This window comes from Barbus barbus (genome assembly GCF_936440315.1).
Source record: "Barbus barbus genome assembly, chromosome: 43".
Classification (NCBI taxonomy): domain Eukaryota; kingdom Metazoa; phylum Chordata; class Actinopteri; order Cypriniformes; family Cyprinidae; genus Barbus; species Barbus barbus.
The window spans coordinates 18,781,348-18,803,002 of NC_136721.1; the positions used below are offsets into that span (position 1 = coordinate 18,781,348).

Sequence of the window (21,655 nt, forward strand, 5' to 3'; positions counted from 1 at the left end):
AAATTGGCATTTATAACCACTAGATGGCAGCGGAAGACCACTAATGGCCTTATTAAGCTGTAAAACAGCACTGTTCAATGGCTACTGAAGGATTCATGATAAAACATTATAAAATCACTGTTATAACATTTTAAACCTCATTGAGTCAAAGTTTACCATTTGGTTCATACAGACATATCAGTTTTTATAATTTTGCCAGATTATGATTACAGTGAAACCTGAAAATGACATCTAAACTCTTAAAAAGTGAATAAGTGCAATAGGCTTTGTTACCTATCACTTATTTCAAATATCTGCATCTGCAACAAAATGTGTGTGCATGTATGTCCGTGTATGAGTGTTTCTGTGTGTGTGTGTGTGTGTGTGTGTGTATACAAGTGTGTTTGTGTGTGTGTGTGTGTGTGTATGTGTGTAAGCAGGCTTTATGATTGTTATTGTGATGGTTTGACCATTTAATTTCTATGTGTGTGTGCATGTGTGTTTTTTTGTGTATGTAAATATGCTTATAGAGTATTAATAGGCTAGTTTAATAATTTTGAGATTGATATTATTTTGAAAAACATGCTTTTGTCAACTAGCTTTCAGTTTTTAACTCAAAATCAATCAAATCATTGCAGTGCTGTTCTTTAGACTCTCTAGGTCAATAATTATCAAAAAATGTTGATAATTTAACAGAGACTGGGCAAAAAATAACACTATTACAGTTAAAAAGCTCAAAAACACAGTGTTGTATGAGAAATAGGCATTTATAACCACTAGATGGCAGCGTAAGACCACTAATGGCCTTATTAAACTCTTAAACAGTACTGTTCATATCTTGCTTATGGAGATGTTATAAAATCACTGTTATAACATTTTAAACCTCATTGAGTCAAAGTTTACCATTTTGTTCATACAGACATATCAGCTTTTATAATTTTGCCAGATTATGATTACAGTGGAACCTGAAAATGACATCTAAACTCTTAAAAAGCAAATATGTGCAATAATCTTTCTTACCTATCACTTATTTTAAATCAAACAACTGTGTTTGTGTTTGTGTGTTAGCAGGCTTAATAATTATTACTGTGACCGTTTGACCATTTCATTTAAATGTGTGTGTGTGTGTGTGTGAATATGTTCATAGAGTATTAATAGGCCAGTTTAATCATTTAATTTCAGTGTGTGTGCATGAGTGTTGTGTGTCTGTGAGCCTGCTGTCCATTTTGGATGTTTTTAACTGTCAGCCATGCATCCAGGTTGGCCAACCTTCAAGGGCGTCAATTTCACGAACCCCGGTTAATCGCTGCTTGCAGCTATATTTAGGGGTTCGTGCACGTAGTGCAGAAACCCTATTGTATTTGTTAAGATTTTTATTATTATTATTATTATTATTATTATTATTATTATTCTGCCTTAAAACGAATCGTGCAGCCCAAACCGTAAGGGCTAGAGAGCTGAAACTTGGTCAGAAGGTAGTAGTCTTGCTCGCTACTCAGATACAAAGAATCGGCCAAATCGGCCAAACGGGGGCGCTACAGCGCAAAAACCTAAAATTTCAGACATTTTTGGCCCACAGTCGTAAACCGTGTGTCGTAGACTCAAAAACTTTACATCGTTGCAATCCTTGGGTTAGCCCGAACAAAAGTGGAGTCCGAAATTTTTGAGCTGCGACGCTTCCTTCTTGCCCTAAAATTGACCTATATCCCAGACCTACTTTTGCGAACTAGTCCTAGGTTTTTCGCCTGATCGGAACCAAACCAGTGCAGAAATATTCTGTGGACACTGAATATCAATAATTATCAAAAAAAAGTTGCAATTTTGATTTTCGGGCGATACAGTACTCCAATTAGCGTCTATGCTAACGTTAGCCAAATGTTGTTGGAAGTATAGCTCTGGAACGGAATGAGCTATATTCACCAAACTCGGTACAAGTATGTACGAGCTCAATCTTTGGTCAAATAAAAAAATTTGCGAAGCTCTGCCACTTAGGGGCGCTATAAGACAGAAAAAACATATAAATGGTTATAACTAGGCAACCGTTGGTCCGATCGGCTTCAAAATTGGTATGCAGCATCTTGGTCCAAAGGGGCACAAGTGTATATGAGGACATTCACGTATCTCAAAAAACATGGCCGCCATTGGCCAAAACATTTCAAGCACCAATTAGACAAGGTTAACGGAGGTCGATCGGAACAAAACTCGGTGGGCATGTTCGACTCATGGCCCTAAAGGTCTGTAAGAATTTTGAAAGAAATCGGCCACAAGTTGGCGCTAACGAGATTTTTGGCTCTGTAATCACGTGGTGTTTTACATATCCACACATAATGCATATCATCTGATAGATCTCCTCATAATGAACAACTTTTCCTCTTGGACCAAAGCTGTCAATCAAATCGTTCATTAATTATTCAGAAATATGTCTAAAACCTACTTTTGCGAACTAGTCTCTGGTTTTTCACTCAATTTCGATCAAACCACTGCAGTAATAATCTCTGGACTCTCTAGATCAATAGTTATCGAAAAAATGTTGAATTTTGTCCTTTGGTTAGCCATAATTGGCTAATTTCAAAAAAGAGGTGTGGCCACACATACCCAACAGCCTATAAAACCTAAACGAAAACTTGAAACTTTACGAAAGTTGGTGAAAACATGTGTCACATGACTGTGAACAAGCAAGAAAAGTTTCATCAAGATCGGAGCATAGGTGGCGCTATAACAGTCAGAAAAGCCATCAAAAACACAATATTTCAACTGTACATGAAATTAACTGTAAAAAAAACATCTTAGATATTCACAAATACATAAGTCATTCATATCACATGATAGATCTCATCATTCTGAACAACTTTGTCTCTAGGATCATTTCTGTCAATCAAACCGTTATTTAACTATTCGCAATTAGGTTTAAAACCTACTTTGGTGAACTAGTCGTAGGTTTTTCACCCAATCGCAACCAATCTACTGCCGAAATGTTCTCTGTCTAGGGCTTATTAATAATTATCAAAAAAATCTTTGAAACATCCACTCACTTTTGTAATGGGGCCCAAAAACGTTTAAAAGTCGAGGGCCTATTTTACGAAAAATCCTATAACTCGTGAACAAAATGAGATATCTTCACCAAACTTGGTACATATATATAGCAGTAGGAACTTTGGTCAAACAACAAAAAATACCACTGATCTGCCACTTGGTGGCGCTATAAGATCGAAAAAACTGTAACTGGGTAACCGTTAGTCCGATCGACTTGAAACTTGGTATGCTGTGTCTTTGTCCGACGTGGCTGAAAAATCTATGACGACATTCGCGTATCTAAAAAAACATGGCCGCCATCGGCCATTAAAATTTGAGCACTTATTAGACAAGGTTAACGGAGGTCGATCGGAATGAAACTCGGTGGCCATGTTTGACTCATGACTCCAAAGGTCTGTAAGAATTTTGAAAGAAATCGGCCACAAGTTGGCGCTAACGAGATTTTTGGCCTAGTGATCACGTGGTGTTTTACATATCCACAAATAATGCATATCATATGATAGATCTCCTCATTCTGAACAACTTTTCCTCTTGGACCAAAGATGTCAATCAAATCGTTCATTAATTATTCAGAAATATGTCTAAAACCTACTTTTGCGAACTAGTCTCTGGTTTTTTGGTCAATCTCGATCAAACCACTGCTGTAATAATCTCTGGACTCTCTAGATCAATAGTTATCGAAAACATGTTGAATTTTGTCCTTTGGTTAGCTATAATTGGCTCATTTAAAAAAGGACACGTGGCCACAAAAACCCAACAGCCTATAAAATGTAAACAAAAACTTGAAACTTTACGAATGTTGGTGAAAACATGTGACACATGACCGTTAACAAGCATGAAAAGTTTCATGGAGATCGGACCATAGGTGGTGCTTTAACAGTGAAAAAGGGCTTCTGAAACAGTATTTCTAAGGGAAATGACCTCAAATTGCAATAAAATATTAATAACATTCACTTATACACTACATCTTCATATCATCTGATAGATCCCCTCATTCTGAACAACTTTGCCTCTTGGACTAATGCTGTCAATCAAATCGTTCATTAATTATTTACAAATGTGTTAAAAACATACTTTTGCTAACTTGTCTCTGTTTTTTTGCTCAATCTCGATCAAACCACAGCAGTGATGTTCTCTGGAGTCTCTGGATCAATAATTATCAAAAAATGTTTATAATTTAAGAGAGACTGGGCCAAAAATAACACTATAATAGTTATAAAGCTTAAAAACACAGTGTTGTATGAGAAATTGGCATTTATAACCACTAGATGGCAGCGGAAGACCACTAATGGCCTTATTAAGCTGTAAAACAGTACTGTTCAATGGTTACTGAAGGATTCAAGTTAAAACATTATAAAATCACTGTTATAACATTTTAAACCTCATTGAGTCAAAGTTTACCATTTTGTTCATACAGACATATCAGCTTTTATAATTTTGCCAGATTATGATTACAGTGAAACCTAAAAATGACATCTAAACTCTTAAAAACTGAATAAGTGCAATAGGCTTTGTTACCTATCACTTATTTGAAATATCTGCATCTGCAACAAAATGTGTGTGCATGTATGTCTGTGTATGACTGTTTCTGTGTGTGTGTGTGTGTGTGTGTGTGTATACAAGTGTTTTTCTGTGTGTGTGTGTGTGTGTGTGTATACAAGTGTGTTTGTGTGTGTGTGTGTGTGTGTGTGTGTGTGTATGTGTGTAAGCAGGCTTTATGATTGTTATTGTGATGGTTTGACCATTTCATTTCTATGTGTGTGTGCATGTGTGTTTTTGTGTGTATGTAAATATGCTTATAGAGTATTAATAGGCTAGTTTAATAATTTTGAGATTGATATTATTTTGAAAAACATGCTTTTGTCAACTAGCTTTCAGTTTTTAACTCAAAATCAATCAAATCATTGCAGTGCTGTTCTTTAGACTCTCTAGGTCAATAATTATCAAAAAAATGTGATAATTTAACAGAGACTGGGCAAAAAATAACACTATTACAGTTAAAAAGCTCAAAAACACAGTGTTGTATGAGAAATAGGCATTTATAACCACTAGATGGCAGCGTAAGACCACTAATGGGCTTATTAAACTCTTAAACAGTACTGTTCATAAGTTGCTTATGGAGATGCTATAAAATCACTGTTATAACATTTTAAACCTCATTGAGTCAAAGTTTACCATTTTGTTCATACAGACATATCAGTTTTTATAATTTTGCCAGATTATGATTACAGTGGAACCTGAAAATGACATCTAAACTCTTAAAAACTGAATAGGTGCAATAGGCTTTGTTACCTATCACTTATTTCAAATATCTGCAACAAAATGTGTGTGCATGTATGTCCGTGTATGAGTGTTTCTGTGTGTGTGTGTTTGTATGTGTGAGTGTGTGTGTGTAAGCAGGCTTAATAATTATTACTGTGACCGTTTGACCATTTCATTTAAATGTGTGTGTGTGTGAATATGTTCATAGAGTATTAATAGGCCAGTTTAATCATTTAATTTCACTGTGTGTGCATGAGTGTTGTGTGTCTGTGAGCCTGCTCTCCATTCTGGATGTTTTTAACTGTCAGCCATACATCCAGGTTGGCCAACCTTAAAGGGTGTCAATTTCACGAACCCCGGTTAATCGCTGCTTGCAGCTATATTTATTATTATTATTATTATTATTCTGCCTTAAAACGAATCGTGCAGCCCAAACCGTAAGGGCTAGAGAGCTGAAACTTGGTCAGAAGGTAGTAGTCTTGCTCGCTACTCAGATACAAAGAATCGGCCAAATCGGCCAAACGGGGGCGCTACAGCGCAAAAACCTAAAATTTCAGACATTTTTGGCCCACAGTCGTAAACCGTGTGTCGTAGACTCAAAAACTTTACATCGTTGCAATCCTTGGGTTAGCCCGAACAAAAGTGGAGTCCGAAATTTTTGAGCTACGACGCTTCCTTCTTGCCCTAAAATTCACCTATATCCCAGACCTACTTTTGCGAACTAGTCCTAGGTTTTTCGCCCGATCGGAACCAAACCAGTGCAGAAATATTCTGTGGACACTGAATATCAATAATTATCAAAAAAAAGTTGAAATTTTGATTTTCGGGCGATACAGTACTCCAATTAGCGTCTATGCTAACGTTAGCCAAATGTTGTTGGAAGTATAGCTCTGGAACGGAATGAGCTATATTCACCAAACTCGGTACACATATGTACGAGCTCAATCTTTGGTCAAATAAAAAAAATTGCGAAGCTCTGCCACTTAGGGGCGCTATAAGACAGAAAAAACATATAAATGGTTATAACTAGGCAACCGTTGGTCCGATCGGCTTCAAAATTGGTATGCAGCGTCTTGGTCCAAAGGGGCACAAGTGTATATGAGGACATTCACGTATCTGAAAAAACATGGCCGCCATTGGCCAAAACATTTCAAGCACCAATTAGACAAGGTTAACGGAGGTCGATCGGAACAAAACTCGGTGGGCATGTTCGACTCATGGCCCTAAAGGTCTGTAAGAATTTTGAAAGAAATCGGCCACAAGTTGGCGCTAACGAGATTTTTGGCTCTGTAATCACGTGGTGTTTTACATATCCACACATAATGCATATCATCTGATAGATCTCCTCATAATGAACAACTTTTCCTCTTGGACCAAAGCTGTCAATCAAATCGTTCATTAATTATTCAGAAATATGTCTAAAACCTACTTTTGCGAACTAGTCTCTGGTTTTTCACTCAATTTCGATCAAACCACTGCAGTAATAATCTCTGGACTCTCTAGATCAATAATTATCGAAAAAATGTTGAATTTTGTCCTTTGGTTAGCCATAATTGGCTAATTTAAAAAAAGAGGCGTGGCCACACATACCCAACAGCCTATAAAACCTAAACGAAAACTTGAAACTTTACGAAAGTTGGTGAAAACATGTGTCACATGACTGTGAACAAGCAAGAAAAGTTTCATCAAGATCGGACCATAGGTGGCGCTATAACAGTCAGAAAAGCCATCAAAAATACAATATTTCAACTGTACATGAAATTAACTGTAAAAAAACATCTTAGATATTCACAAATACACAAGTCATTCATATCACATGATAGATCTCATCATTCTGAACAACTTTGTCTCTAGGATCATTTCTGTCAATCAAACTGTTATTTAATTATTCGCAATTAGGTTCAAAACCTACTTTGGTGAACTAGTCATAGGTTTTTCACCCAATCGCAACCAAACTACGGCCGAAATGTTCTCTGTCCAGGGCTTATTAATAATTATCAAAAAAATCTTTGAAATGTCCACTCACTTTTGTAATGGGGCCCAAAAACGTTTAAAAGTCGAGGACCTATTTTACGAAAAATCCTATAACTCGTGAACGAAATGAGATATCTTCACCAAACTTGGTACATATATATAGCAGTAGGAACTTTGGTCAAACAACAAAAAATACCACTGATCTGCCACTTGGTGGCGCTATAAGATCGAAAAAACTGTAACTGGGTAACCGTTAGTCCGATCGACTTGAAACTTGGTATGCTGTGTCTTTGTCCAACGTGGCTGAAAAATCTATGAGGACATTCGCGTATCTAAAAAAACATGGCCGCCATCGGCCATTAAAATTTGAGCACTTATTAGACAAGGTTAACGGAGGTCGATCGGAACGAAACTCAGTGGCCATGTTTGACTCAAGGCCCCAAAGGTCTGTAAGAATTTTGAAAGAAATCGGCCACAAGTTGGCGCTAACGAGATTTTTGGCCTAGTGATCACGTGGTGTTTTACATATCCACAAATAATGCATATCATATGATAGATCTCCTCATTCTGAACAACTTTGCCTCTTGGACCAAAGATGTCAATCAAATCGTTCATTAATTATTCAGAAATATGTCTAAAACCTACTTTTGCGAACTAGTCTCTGGTTTTTTGGTCAATCTCAAACAAACAACTGCAGTAATAATCTCTGGACTCTCTAGATCAATAGTTATCGAAAAAATGTTGAATTTTGTCCTTTGGTTAGCTATAATTGGCTCATTTAAAAAAGGACACGTGGCCACAAAAACCCAACAGCCTATAAAATGTAAACAAAAACTTGAAACTTTACGAATGTTGGTGAAAACATGTGACACATGACCGTTAACAAGCATGAAAAGTTTCATGGAGATCGGACCATAGGTGGTGCTTTAACAGTGAAAAAGGGCTTCTGAAACAGTATTTCTAAGGGAAATGACCTCAAATTGCAATAAAATATTAATAACATTCACTTATACACTACATCTTCATATCATCTGATAGATCCCCTCATTCTGAACAACTTTGCCTCTTGGACTAATGCTGTCAATCAAATCGTTCATTAATTATTTACAAATGTGTTACAAACCTACTTTTGCTAACTTGTCTCTGTTTTTTTGCTCAATCTCGATCAAACCACAGCAGTGATGTTCTCTGGAGTCTCTGGATCAATAATTATCAAAAAAATTTTATAATTTAAGAGAGACTGGGCCAAAAATAACACTATAATAGTTATAAAGCTTAAAAACACAGTGTTGTATGAGAAATTGGCATTTATAACCACTAGATGGCAGCGGAAGACCACTAATGGCCTTATTAAGCTGTAAAACAGCACTGTTCTATGGCTACTGAAGGATTCAAGTTAAAACATTATAAAATCACTGTTATAACATTTTAAACCTCATTGAGTCAAAGTTTACCATTTTGTTCATACAGACATATCAGCTTTTATAATTTTGCCAGATTATGATTACAGTGAAACCTAAAAATGACATCTAAACTCTTAAAAACTGAATAAGTGCAATAGGCTTTGTTACCTATCACTTATTTGAAATATCTGCATCTGCAACAAAATGTGTGTGCATGTATGTCTGTGTATGAGTGTTTCTGTGTGTGTGTGTGTGTGTGTGTGTATACAAGTGTTTTTCTGTGTGTGTGTGTGTATACAAGTGTGTTTGTGTGTGTGTGTGTGTGTGTGTGTATGTGTGTAAGCAGGCTTTATGATTGTTATTGTGATGGTTTGACCATTTCATTTCTATGTGTGTGTGCATGTGTGTTTTTGTGTGTATGTAAATATGCTTATAGAGTATTAATAGGCTAGTTTAATAATTTTGAGATTGATATTATTTTGAAAAACATGCTTTTGTCAACTAACTTTCAGTTTTTAACTCAAAATCAATCAAATCATTGCAGTGCTGTTCTTTAGACTCTCTAGGTCAATAATTATCAAAAAAATGTGATAATTTAACAGAGACTGGGCAAAAAATAACACTATTACAGTTAAAAAGCTCAAAAACACAGTGTTGTATGAGAAATAGGCATTTATAACCACTAGATGGCAGCGTAAGACCACTAATGGGCTTATTAAACTCTTAAACAGTACTGTTCATAAGTTGCTTATGGAGATGCTATAAAATCACTGTTATAACATTTTAAACCTCATTGAGTCAAAGTTTACCATTTTGTTCATACAGACATATCAGTTTTTATAATTTTGCCAGATTATGATTACAGTGGAACCTGAAAATGACATCTAAACTCTTAAAAAGCGAATAGGTGCAATAGGCTTTGTTACCTATCACTTATTTCAAATATCTGCAACAAAATGTGTGTGCATGTATGTCCGTGTATGAGTGTTTCTGTGTGTGTTTGTATGTGTGAGTGTGTGTGTAAGCAGGCTTAATAATTATTACTGTGACCGTTTGACCATTTCATTTAAATGTGTGTGTGTGTGAATATGTTCATAGAGTATTAATAGGCCAGTTTAATCATTTAATTTCACTGTGTGTGCATGAGTGTTGTGTGTCTGTGAGCCTGCTCTCCATTCTGGATATTTTTAACTGTCAGCCGTACATCCAGGTTGACCAAGACCACCTTAAAGGGTGTCAATTTCACGAACCCCGGTTAATCGCTGCTTGCAGCTATATTTATTATTATTATTTTACCTTTTTATTTAAATATAAAAAAAAAATTATTTAAATTATTTTTAATTTATTTCTTAATTTTCACAAATATTTAAAAGCTTTGTTTTTATTTTAATTTTATTTTTCGCCCTCTGTTTTTAGAATGCAGTGGAAGAGGTGACCAGACAGGTTCACCATTTAGAGGGAAAGCTTGACGGTCTGGTACCCATGTTCATCAACACAAACAGTGGGAAATTCACACGTCGAGGGGCCTTGACGCTAGGGGCCCGTGCGGACAGCTACTACGAGTACCTGCTCAAACAGTGGCTACAGGGCGGCAAGAAAGAGACTGAGTGAGTTAACAGCAGATACAAATGCAACTTTGGCTGACGGTTCATAAATTCAGTGCTTAGACCGGGTGTCAATAGCCCACTGGTTCTTTTAGCTAATGGGTTCAAGGGAATTGGCGATGCTGAGCCTAATGTACTGAGGTTATGATTCTGGTCACAGATGGTCTGATATGATATTGATTCATATTGTCAGTCACTGATGGGGTGAATTGCACCAGGAAAGACAAAAAAGACTTGAGCACGTTTTAATCGTTACAAAAGGACTGCTTTTTGAAAACATAGATATGCTACTTAGCCTTGACAGTGATAAAGGAACAGGGCACTGGAGAAACCTGGAGGCGACTTCAGTGCATTCGCTATTAGATCATTTTATTCTGATGTCCCAGTCATTTCTTGGTGGAATTTGTTTTAAGAGGTCTTAAATTATATTTAGTATTTCAAGTGCAGGTGCTTCTGTTTGAATGTCACCGTCTGCATTCTAGCACTTACAAACCTCTTGTGAATTAGAATAAAGGTGAAGTGTGTAATTTTGTGCACATCTAGGAACACCAGACAGTAATAACAGCGTGTGTGTATGTATGTGTGTGTGTGTGTATATATATATATATATATATATATATATATATATATATATATATATATATATATATATATGTATGTGTATTTATTTTTTTTTTTTAGTTTTTTTTTTTTTGTCAAAATAGTATTGAATTGTAATACCAGCCATTTATTGGTCATCAAACATAGCATTAAAAATAATTATCAGCTTTTTGTATCGGCACGTAGCCCATCTCAGCCATAAATGTTACCTCAAATGGTGTGGCTTTTTTGAGGAGAGGTGTGCTATTACTTTTCTAAGCAGTTGAACTTCAGTTTTGTTGTCTAACTGACAGTAAATGGGTGAAAAATCCCCTGCAAGACAGTGGCATTATGACAACAACAGTCACAGGCACGTTTTGCATATGTCCACCATTAGGGACGGTGCTAAGGTGCCTTCGCTCCAGGTGAAATGTGACATCAGCCATTTTCTGCATTTGACAGGATGTTATTCTGCCTTCCTGTTCTTTCTGCCGGAGCTTGAGGAGTCATTGTCATTCACGTCAGTGCTTCTGCCCACACCTGAGTCTTGTTAGACTCCCGCTGTGTTGACATCACATACACTCGCTCCTCGCTGATAGTATTTTTTTTCATTGGGTTCAGTTTTGAATAATTCAATAAAAAGGTGTTCACTGGGGTTCAGTAGACACTGACTCTTAATGAGGTTTGATAATTGGCTCTGGTCAGGAATATCAAATCAACCCAAAGACCAGGTCGATGATGGATATGCTAGTCATTGATGTGGATGGTGGTTCATTTAAATGACCTCTGTATGCTGTCTGTGTAATCTCACTAAGACCTTAATGGAGTTGAATCGCAGCTCTATATGTTTGATTTTATGTGTTACACGTATGAGGATAAACTGAAATCTAGGATGCTCCCAATGTACAATTAAAATGTAATAGCTCATTTTGCCTCTAGAGGGCAAACTTAATCACTTCAAATGCAGAGTGTGATGCATCTATATCTTTCCAGCCTGCTAGAGGACTATCTTCAAGCTATAGAAGGTGTCAAAAAGAATCTCTTGAGACAGACTTCTCCTAGTAAACTGACCTTCATTGGGGAGCTGTCCAATGGCCATCTCAATCCCAAAATGGTGAGTCATAACTTCACATTTCTGCTGCCAAGTGTCGTTCTTAAAGAATTGTTCACTGAAAAAATGAAAATTGTTATTATTTGCTCAGTCTCATGTTGTTCCGAACTTGTATGCTGTTTTTTGTCCCGTGGAACACAAACACTTTAATATTCCACATGGAAAAATAACAGCATACGGATTTGGAAAAACAGTACATAATGACAGTTTACTTTTTTTTTTTTTTTTTTTTTTTTTTTTTTTTTTTTTTTTTTTTTTTTCTTTTCCTTATGTGGTTACACTATAAATATCTTTAATCTATACCACACATCACAGCATCTGTTCCTGTAATCTCCAGGGTTAAATTTATTACAAATCTTAAATATTTAAACAACAACAAAAAAGCTGTGTGAAATGTTTGTTTGTTTGTTTGTTTGTTTGGAGTATTGTATTTGATACATCAGGGGCCTGTTTCATGAAACAAGATTACCAAATAAAACCGGCTTATTTCTGTTAGTCTGATTTATTTTGAACCAAATCAACTGACAACACATCAGACTAACTGAAATAAACCTGGCTTATTTGGTAAGCTTGTTTTGTGAAACAGGCCCCAGGTTTGTTTGACTAATATAGTATAATATAATAAAATATGGAGTTCATCCTCAAGGAGGAAATAAAAAATTATTCAGAGACCCAAACTGAACACAAATATGCAATTTGGTGTAGTTGCTGAAATTTATATGGTCAAAAAAGTAAGATAAAATTCTGAAAACTTGTAATGTAAAACAACTAAATCTTTATGATAGTATTGCAGACTATTTACATGCAATAAAATACATATAAATATCATTTATCACTGTCTACCAATAATAAAAGTAAGGTAAGATATTTCATTCTTAGTTTTATCATCAAAGCTCTTTAGATTTAATTGTGCATGTAATGCAATACAAGGATAAGACTGCATGTATATCTAGAAATATTACTAACAAAAAATATGCACATACTGTGTGTGTGTATGTGTGTGTGTGTATGTATATGTGTATATATATATATATATATATACACACTTTAATGTTTCAGATCATCAAACAAATTTAAATATTGATAAAAGATAACACAAGTAAACACAACATGCAGTTTTTGAATGAAGTTTTTTATTATGAAGGGAAAACAAAATCTAAACCCACATGGCCCTGTGTCAAAAGTGCTTGCCCCCTAAACCTAATAACTGTTTGGGCCACCCTTAGCAGCAACGACTGCAATCAAGCGTTCGCGATAACTTGCAATGAGTCTGTTACAGCGCTGTGGAGGAATTTTGGCCCACTCATCTTGGTAGAATTGTTGTAATTCAGCCACATTGGAGGGTTTTCGAGCATGAACCGCCTTTTTAAGGTCATGCCACAGCATCTCAATAGGATTCAGGTCAGGACTTTGACTAGGCCACTCCAAAGTCTTCATTTTGTTTTTCTTCAGTCATTCAGAGGTGGATTTGCTGGTGTGTTTTGGGTCATTGTCCTGCTGCAGAACCCAAGTTCGCTTCAGCTTGAGGTCACCAACAGATGGCTGGACATTGTCCTTCAGGATTGTTTGGTAGACAGCTGAATTCATGGTTCCATTCATCACAGCAAGTCTGCCAGGTCCTGAAGCAGCAAAACACTTTTTCACACAGGGCCATGTGGGTTTGGATTTTGTTTTCCCTTAAAAACTGCATGTTGTTTACTTGTTATCTTTGATTTAATATTTAAATTTGTTTGGTGAACTGAAACATTAAAGTGTGACAAACATGCAAAAAAAATCAGGAAGGGGGCCAACACTTTTTCACACCACTGTATATACATTTATATGTATGCATGTATGTACATCAGGTTTTGATCCGGTTGATAATTATCACAATTTTTTTTTTGTATCAAATATGAAACCATAGGCTTTACAGGGTTAAACTCTTTCTCCATCACAACACCCTCTCTGTCTGATCCAGGATCATTTGGTGTGTTTTCTTCCTGGCACACTGGCTCTCGGTGCTCACAACGGTCTGCCCGCTGATCACATGGACCTGGCTCTGCAGTTGATGGAGACGTGTCATCAGATGTATGCACAGATGGAGACTGGCCTGAGCCCAGAGATCGCTCACTTTAACCTGCAGTCCAGCAACGGACAGGACATCGATGTGAAGGTACGTTAACCTTGTACAGACACCAATCATTTCTGACAATAAACTCCCTAGGCGGTTGGAGCGGTGGACTTAAACTAAATTTTCTTTCCTTCATCTAGAAATAAAATGGTAATAAGCCCCCAAATAGTGCAGAAACCGTGTTCAGACTGTCTAATCAAGGCCTTTGTGTTTATCTTGTCTAGTATCTGTTCTGAAGAACAGTATATTTGCGCTCAGCACTGATGAGGATGACTTTTTAAAAAATGTTGGTGCCCTTTTTACATGAACAGATATTTTTCTCACTCAATATATGTGTGCAGCCTGCAGACAGACACAACTTACTGAGACCTGAGACCGTTGAGAGTCTGTTCTACATGTACAGATTCACCAAGGACAGCAAATACAGGGACTGGGGCTGGGACATACTGCAAAGTTTTAACAAGTACACCAGAGTGAGTGAGAACTACAAAATATTGTGGTATACATTTGATTTATTTTTTTAAATACCACGGGGATTCAACAATCTGAGACAAAAATGTATGCTTGGAAAAAACATATACATATTTTACTGTAATTGCTATTTTAGTATTATTTATATAAAATTATGGTTTTTATTGATATTTTGAGTAGCTTTTATTTTTATACATTCTGTTTTCATTTTAATTTTTTTGTTTTAGTAATTTGATGTGCCTTTTGTGCATTTAAAAAAAATATATATATATAGTTCTATTTCTTTCATTTACTATTTCATTTTTAGTTCAGCTCATTTTATTCTAGTTTATTTAGATTTATCTAATATTTAGTTTTATTTCAGTTTTAGATGTTTACTCATTAGATATTTAATAGGTGTATTTATATTTGTGTGTATGTGTGTATATATGTGTGTGTATAATATGTATGTAAGTTTGTTTTTCATCTAATATTTATATTTAAAATATTTTATATCAGAGTTAAATATTTCCTTGGGCAAACTTCAAAATTGATGCCTCAATTCACTTGTACCTTTCAGTTTCTATTTTCTAGGGGATTTTTTTTGACGACATAATATAGAATTTTAATATCATCCACTTATCTGTAATCCGCTATAAATTGACAATAATTGACTTGTTGGTCCCATTCATAAACATTTCAGTGCCCAGTGAACACAAACTTGACTTCTTTACTCACTTCCTGTCCCAGGTCCCCAGTGGGGGCTACACCTCCATAGGTAACGTCCGTGACCCCATGAACCCTGCGCCCAGAGATAAGATGGAGAGTTTCTTCCTGGGCGAGACGCTGAAGTATCTCTTCCTCCTGTTCTCTGACGACAACGAGCTGATCAGTCTGGATAAGTATGTGTTCAACACCGAGGCCCATCCGCTGCCCATATGGCCTTCCACCTCATGAGGGTGGAGCCCAGAATTATGATAATCCTCACTTGATGTTGGCTTCAACAGGAAATGATGCAGGCTTCCATAGGAAGTGACCCCTTAGAGTTTCTCTGCGGGAATTTTTCTGCTCTGGAAAAATCTTTAACTGTGCACTTGAGGTTTATTTAAATGCGGTGAGACTCTTTATTCACCCTGAAGAACAGATTCGGTGGCGGTTTTACACATTATGGGTGGTGAAATACCACAAATATGGTTTCTGCTTTATACTTTACAAGACTTCACTTACCTTTGAGCTCATGGGACACCTGCAAAGTGTGACAGTATTGCATGTTGGACAACCCTGTTCAGCTGCCGCCGCAATATTTAAGTGTTCCATCTGCCGTATTTGGGACAGAGACATTAGTGTCAGAGCGCCGTAAATCACACAGCAGACTGCTGAAATCACACACTGTGAAAAACACCAAGCACTTTGTAAAATGAAGACTTCCTTTTTTGTTAACACCGTTCTTTATATGTGTATAGATGGATGCTCTCTATGTGAGTGGCTCGCCTTTATTTTTGCAGGCTGTTACAAAAAGGACTCTACGTGTCAATTTCAAAATGTTTCCCTTTTGTGCGAGTCAGGATGCATTAGGGAACATATCGAGTACTTTACAGATCATCATCTTGAGATTTATTTGGGAACCCTTTGGGATTGTGTATTTTTCTGCTATTTGTTGACTTTAGTGTGCGTACTTCAGTGAACGCTAATGATTTGATGTAGTGGATGCCGCCCGGAGCCCTGCTTGAATTCATGCGCTGTAGATTTACTTTATTTACAAATTTCAGAATCTTTTGTGTGGCACTAGATGCTGTGATGCTACATTTAGCTGAACTGTGATCAGATGTGTATATGTTCATTTATTCATTCAAATTTCACAGCAAAACTACACTGAAAATGGGTAATCCGTGTCTGATCGACAGTCAAAATCTTGTGATGATAAAGCTACAGAATTTCTCTTGTCATATTAGAGCACAGGGGTAATCTGAATTACTTTCTCAAAACATAGACAGAAGAAATTAATTGATCAGGAAGAAAAAGTCTTACACGTTTGGATTGACATGAGGGTGAATAAACAATCACAGACGTTTCATTTTTAGCTGACCTGTTACTTTAAGATTGATAAATGTAGTCTGATATTTGCACAATTTAATTTCCATTTAAAAAAAAAAAAAAAAAAACAGTGCTTGTAAACTTGTATGTGCATCACTGTTGCGTATCACCTGTTGAGTGTATCTGTGCCGTCAAGTGTTTGTTTCTCCTATCATCTCATCTGTCTTTAGTCAAACAGCAGTCATCCTATCAAAACATTCAGGCTTGCAGAAGCTGTCGGACTAGCGCAAAATAATCCTTCATCTGAAACAATCAATTTTCATGGTGATTGACATTTGCATTACAATATGTCTGTTCCGTGTCACATTCCTCTTGCTGCTTCTGGTGATACGGCGTCAAAATCTGCATCGCTTGTGCCTTTCTATTTATAGAATACAGAGTGATCGCATGATAATGAGAGATTTCTCCCTGATTGCTTCTCTCATCTCTTTGCTGCAATCAGCGGTTTGTGATTACCATTTGTGCTCGCGAGCGATTGTTAAATGAAGGAGCCGGGAGTGGACACAGATCTGATGAGGGTTTGTGAAGGTCAGGTTGTTTAATGTATTAATATCCTGCACAGCTGAGCTGTTTTTCATAATGGTAAAGATACGAGCAGGTCTCAGAGGTTGTTGACTTTTGTTTAGTATAAAGATGGGTAAAAAATTAACTAAAATAAGTTAATTGTTAAAGCAATAGTTCACCCAAAAATGAAAATTATGAAAATTTACTCGCCCTCAGGCAATCCGAGATGTAATTGAGTTTGTTTCTTCATAAGAATAGATTTGGAGAAATTTTAGAATTGCATCACTTGCTCACCAATGGATCCTCCGCTTAACTCCAGGCCATCATAAAGATATTTTAACCTTAATGCTTCCAGCTAAAATATTATTACTCTATACATATTGCTTTCTAGGCAGTTGTGCCCTAATGGATAGAGAGTTGGACTTGTAACCCGAAGGTCGTGGGTTCGAGTCTCGGGTCCGGCAGGGATTGTAGGTGGGGGAGTGAATAACCAACACTCTTTCCACCCTCCCCTCAATAGACCCTTGAGCAAGGCACTGAACCCCCAACTGCTCCCCGGGCGCCGCAGCATTGGCTGCCCACTGCTCCGGGTGTGTGTTCACTACTGTGTGTACTCTTGGATGGGTTAAATGCAGAGCACAAATTCCGAGTATGGGTCACCATACTTGGCCACACACCACTTCCCTTTTCTTCAGTGAAAAAGTCTTGTCTGAATCAGGAGAGAAATATGCACAGATCAAGTACTGTTCACAAGCCAAAACAGTACTAAAATATGTATGTGGCTTTTGACAAGAGAGGACAATGGGGTATACTTTTGTTTTTTGTTTTTTACTGGAGGAAGCATTATTATGGATTATAGGCTGATATTTTAGCCAGAAGCAATGGTTAAAAGTTAAAACACATTATTGATGGATTTTATAGCTGTTTCTGTAACACTCATTCTGATGGCACCCATTCACTTCAGAGGATCCATTGGTCAGCAAGTGATGCAAAATTTCTCCAAATCTGTTCTATTGAAGACACAAACTCTACATCTTGGATGGCCTGAGGGTGTGTAAATGTTTTGCAAATTTTCATTTTTAGGTGAACTATTCCTTTAATAGCAGTTGTCACAAGCTTTTGTTGATTTTGTCTTGGGTTTTACTTGCCTTATTCATTTTTGTTTTATTTATTTTTGTTGCATCACATTTTTATGTACTGAAATGAAAAGTCAACAGTTTATCACATGCGATTGCAGTGTGCCACCTTTGAGATTTCATATTATACAATGTACATTTCTACAATTTCTTAACAAAAGGGAGCTCATTCTAGTCTAATGTGATTATGCATACTTTTTCATGCTAATTAAATTATGCATAATATTACATACATATCCATGACAAAAAATGCTATCCTGCCAAATGACTCCTCTGGAAATGGATATTGAATATTGTAAACATTGTCCTTGTAAATATACTGTTTGAAAAACCTGCCTTGCTACATCATTTTCTTGCAAAAATCATTTTCTTCATCAGCATTTTGTCTTGTGTTCCAGTAACAGTATCCTTAAAACAAGATGCGTTTTTATTGATAAGCAATACTGCTTGTATTAAAGATTCTTGCACTGTTTGCAAGAACAAAATATAAAAAAAATAAAGATAATTCAAATGATATTATTGTACAAGTCAACATATTGTAATATGTTAATAGCATTACACACATTAATTTTGCTTCTCAAGTAAGCTCTTGTTTTAAGGATGTTTAGATATTTATTTTATTGCTGGAAAACAAGATAAAACTACTGTTGAAGAAAGTTGTCTTAGCTTTAGATGCACATTTGTTGTTTTTTGTTGTTGTATTTGCGCTACAGTTGAAGTACAACTTTTTTGTGTATCGTCTTGTACTTATTCCTACATTAACAGCATATAACAAAATAAAACCGACAAGCAGAAGTTGACTGTGTTCTTTTTAACAAAAGCAGAGATTTGTTTCCGCTGACAAACTTCAAATCAGTGCAAGCAATACAGCGCCTGACATTTGCTCAGATCCGTACCCCAGCCATGCACACGTTATGTTGGATGCCAGTCGGATGTCCATCGCAACCAGGGCAGAAACAGCTCTGTGAGAATTTCCGCTGTGAACATTTTGTGTTTCTGACTTGTATGAGGGTTTTCAGTTTTGAGAGCCAATGGGCTATATCCCAAAGCACAGTTGGGAATGAGCCAACTCAAATTTATCCACTTGTTTGGCCATAAAGTAGTTGGTCCAGCTGAGGAATACTGACCTGATATGGTTAAATTTGTTCCCAGAGTTCACAGCTTGAGCATGGCCAATTTTCTGCATGACGGTGAAGTGTGACAGGCCCGCGGCCGCTACCTCTCCAGTGTTGAGAAACTGCTGTATAATTGCTTCCTTTCTCATCAGGAATGTTCCTGCCTCTTCAAACATCATGGCCTCTGTTGGTTCCACTGAGAAAAGGGCACCAAATTAAAGGAAGATGACATTTGTCTTGTAAGTTCAGCCATACGAATTGAGTGAATGCTGGAGCGTTAATTGGATGTAGTTGTTTTTTTTTTTTTTTTTCCTAACCTGGTTGACGTCTCTCACGTGTTTGTTGCTTTGTCTTATCAAATTCAAAACATTTTATATCATATTTTTGTGTTGTTAAAAGGAATCGTTCTGTTTTAGACTCTTTTTGCTTGCAAACTGCTTGATCTGTGCATATTTTGCTCCTAATTCAGACAAGATTACTTTTTACTGGAGAAAGCAATGGATAAAGGACGGAAGGGTGTGAAGTTAAAAAAAGATGGATTTGTTTCTTACAAGCATGCTGTTTTTCACTTTACAGGTGGTTAATGAATGGACTGTGGATTACTTGTGATGTTTTAATCAGCTTTTTGGACTCCCATTCTGACGGCACCCATTCACTGCAGAGGAAAATGAAATCCATTCACGAGCAAGAGATTTAATGGTAAATTTCTGCAAATGTGTTCAGATGAAGACACAAACTACATCTACATCTTAGATGGCATGAGGATGAGTCAATTACCACTTTTTGGGTGAACCATTCCTTTAAAATAGCTTTTTTGATTTTGTTTGATTTCACAAACGTGAAACTAAAGCATGATTAAAAAAATAAAAAAAACTATGTAATCAAATAAAGGTTAAATATAAAACTACTGAAGTATAGCCATTATGGCTATACATATTCTATAGTCATAATATCATATAATTTAAGTTATTGTATACTTTTTACTGATATGTAAAACGATAGATTGATTGATCGATCGATCGATTGATAGATAGATTTAACAGATGGACGATAGATAGATAGGAAATGTGATTATAACATATGACTGTTGCACAGGTTACCTTAACACAGGCACTTAACCAGGAAAGGGAATTATTTGGCATTCTAATGGTCTGTCCCTTAATAGCGACAGCTAAATGTCCTCATTAAAGTGATAAATGCTCACTGTTAGCCAGAGGTTTACAGCTGTTTGGGTGTGATGAGAGAGAGTTAGATAGACCCTAGGGTGCGGTTAGGGGGTAAACACAAAATTCCGCCAGTATTCCAGTTGGCTTGGGTATTGGGAAATCCGTGTGGAGCTGAGGGTGAAATGAGGGACACATTAGTGAAAGCTTGCAAACTGTCTGAAAGCCCTGGGCTAAAAGAGCTGAACTTTGAAGGATCCTTTTTAAACATCAGGGGAGGAGTAGATTTATTGGTAGCCTGGAAGTAAAGTTTACAGCGTATTTAAGTTGTTCTCTTTGACAGTCTCTCTGTTGAGAAGAGCGAGAAAGCGCTTTAAGAGATTCTTTTTTTCTGCTGAGCACAAAAGAAGATATGTTGGTATAACCAAAGTTGACGGTAGCCATTGACTTCAATATGGAAAATATATCCTACTGGTTACAAACATTCTTTAAAATATAGAAGAAGAAAGAAACTCATGCAGGTTTGGAACAAGTGAGTAAATGATGAAAATTTTCATTTTTGGGTGAACATTCCCTTTAACTTTCTTTGATTTCGGACCCAAAACTCAAAATACCATTTTTCTTTTGTGAGTTCAGAAGTACATGCATTAATTAGAAGGCTTCAACTCCAGTAAATTGTCAGTAACGATTAAACAGAAGGATAAAGACGATCAATTTTGGTGTCCTTCTGGGAGTGAGCGTTAATGGGCAACTAGCACTCGTAATGTCAGACTAAAAGGGTTTCGGATATTGAAATGGGAATCTTCCATGCAGAGGGAGGAGGTGCTTTCAGACTTCAAGGTGAATGGAAAGAAGGACAGAATTAGAATCGGAGACTGACAGCAAGACGGAGAGAGATGTACTCACCTGCCATATAAGGAGGTGGAAAATGACTCTAAAAATCAGTTCAGTCATGCAGTGAAGCACCGACTTCCTCCTGGTGCAGGTACTGGGTTTGTCTGAAGAGGGCCTTTGGTGCGTGGGCGGAATGCATCACATACGGTCTCCGGTGGTCTGACAGCAGCTCCACAGGGACGGCCTGTCGGACTGACGATTATAAGCTAAAGATAAACACAGTTGAGCTGGGGAGTGCGCACTA

The 21,655-nt window shown here is 36.7% G+C and overlaps 1 protein-coding gene across 1 annotated transcript in view; it reads left to right on the plus strand.

The window, feature by feature from the left end:
• The window catches only part of LOC306862574 (endoplasmic reticulum mannosyl-oligosaccharide 1,2-alpha-mannosidase-like), a 369,711-nt gene extending 350,920 nt beyond the window's left edge, over window positions 1-18,791 (plus strand). The window contains exons 10-14 of the mRNA XM_079405462.1: window positions 10,068-10,258; window positions 11,828-11,948; window positions 13,903-14,097; window positions 14,397-14,528; window positions 15,256-18,791. Coding sequence (XP_079261588.1) covers window positions 10,068-10,258; window positions 11,828-11,948; window positions 13,903-14,097; window positions 14,397-14,528; window positions 15,256-15,462 — 846 coding nt within the window. The 3' untranslated portion in view covers window positions 15,463-18,791. The remainder of the gene's footprint in view (window positions 1-10,067; window positions 10,259-11,827; window positions 11,949-13,902; window positions 14,098-14,396; window positions 14,529-15,255) is intronic.
• The last annotated feature ends 2,864 nt before the right edge of the window (window positions 18,792-21,655 follow it).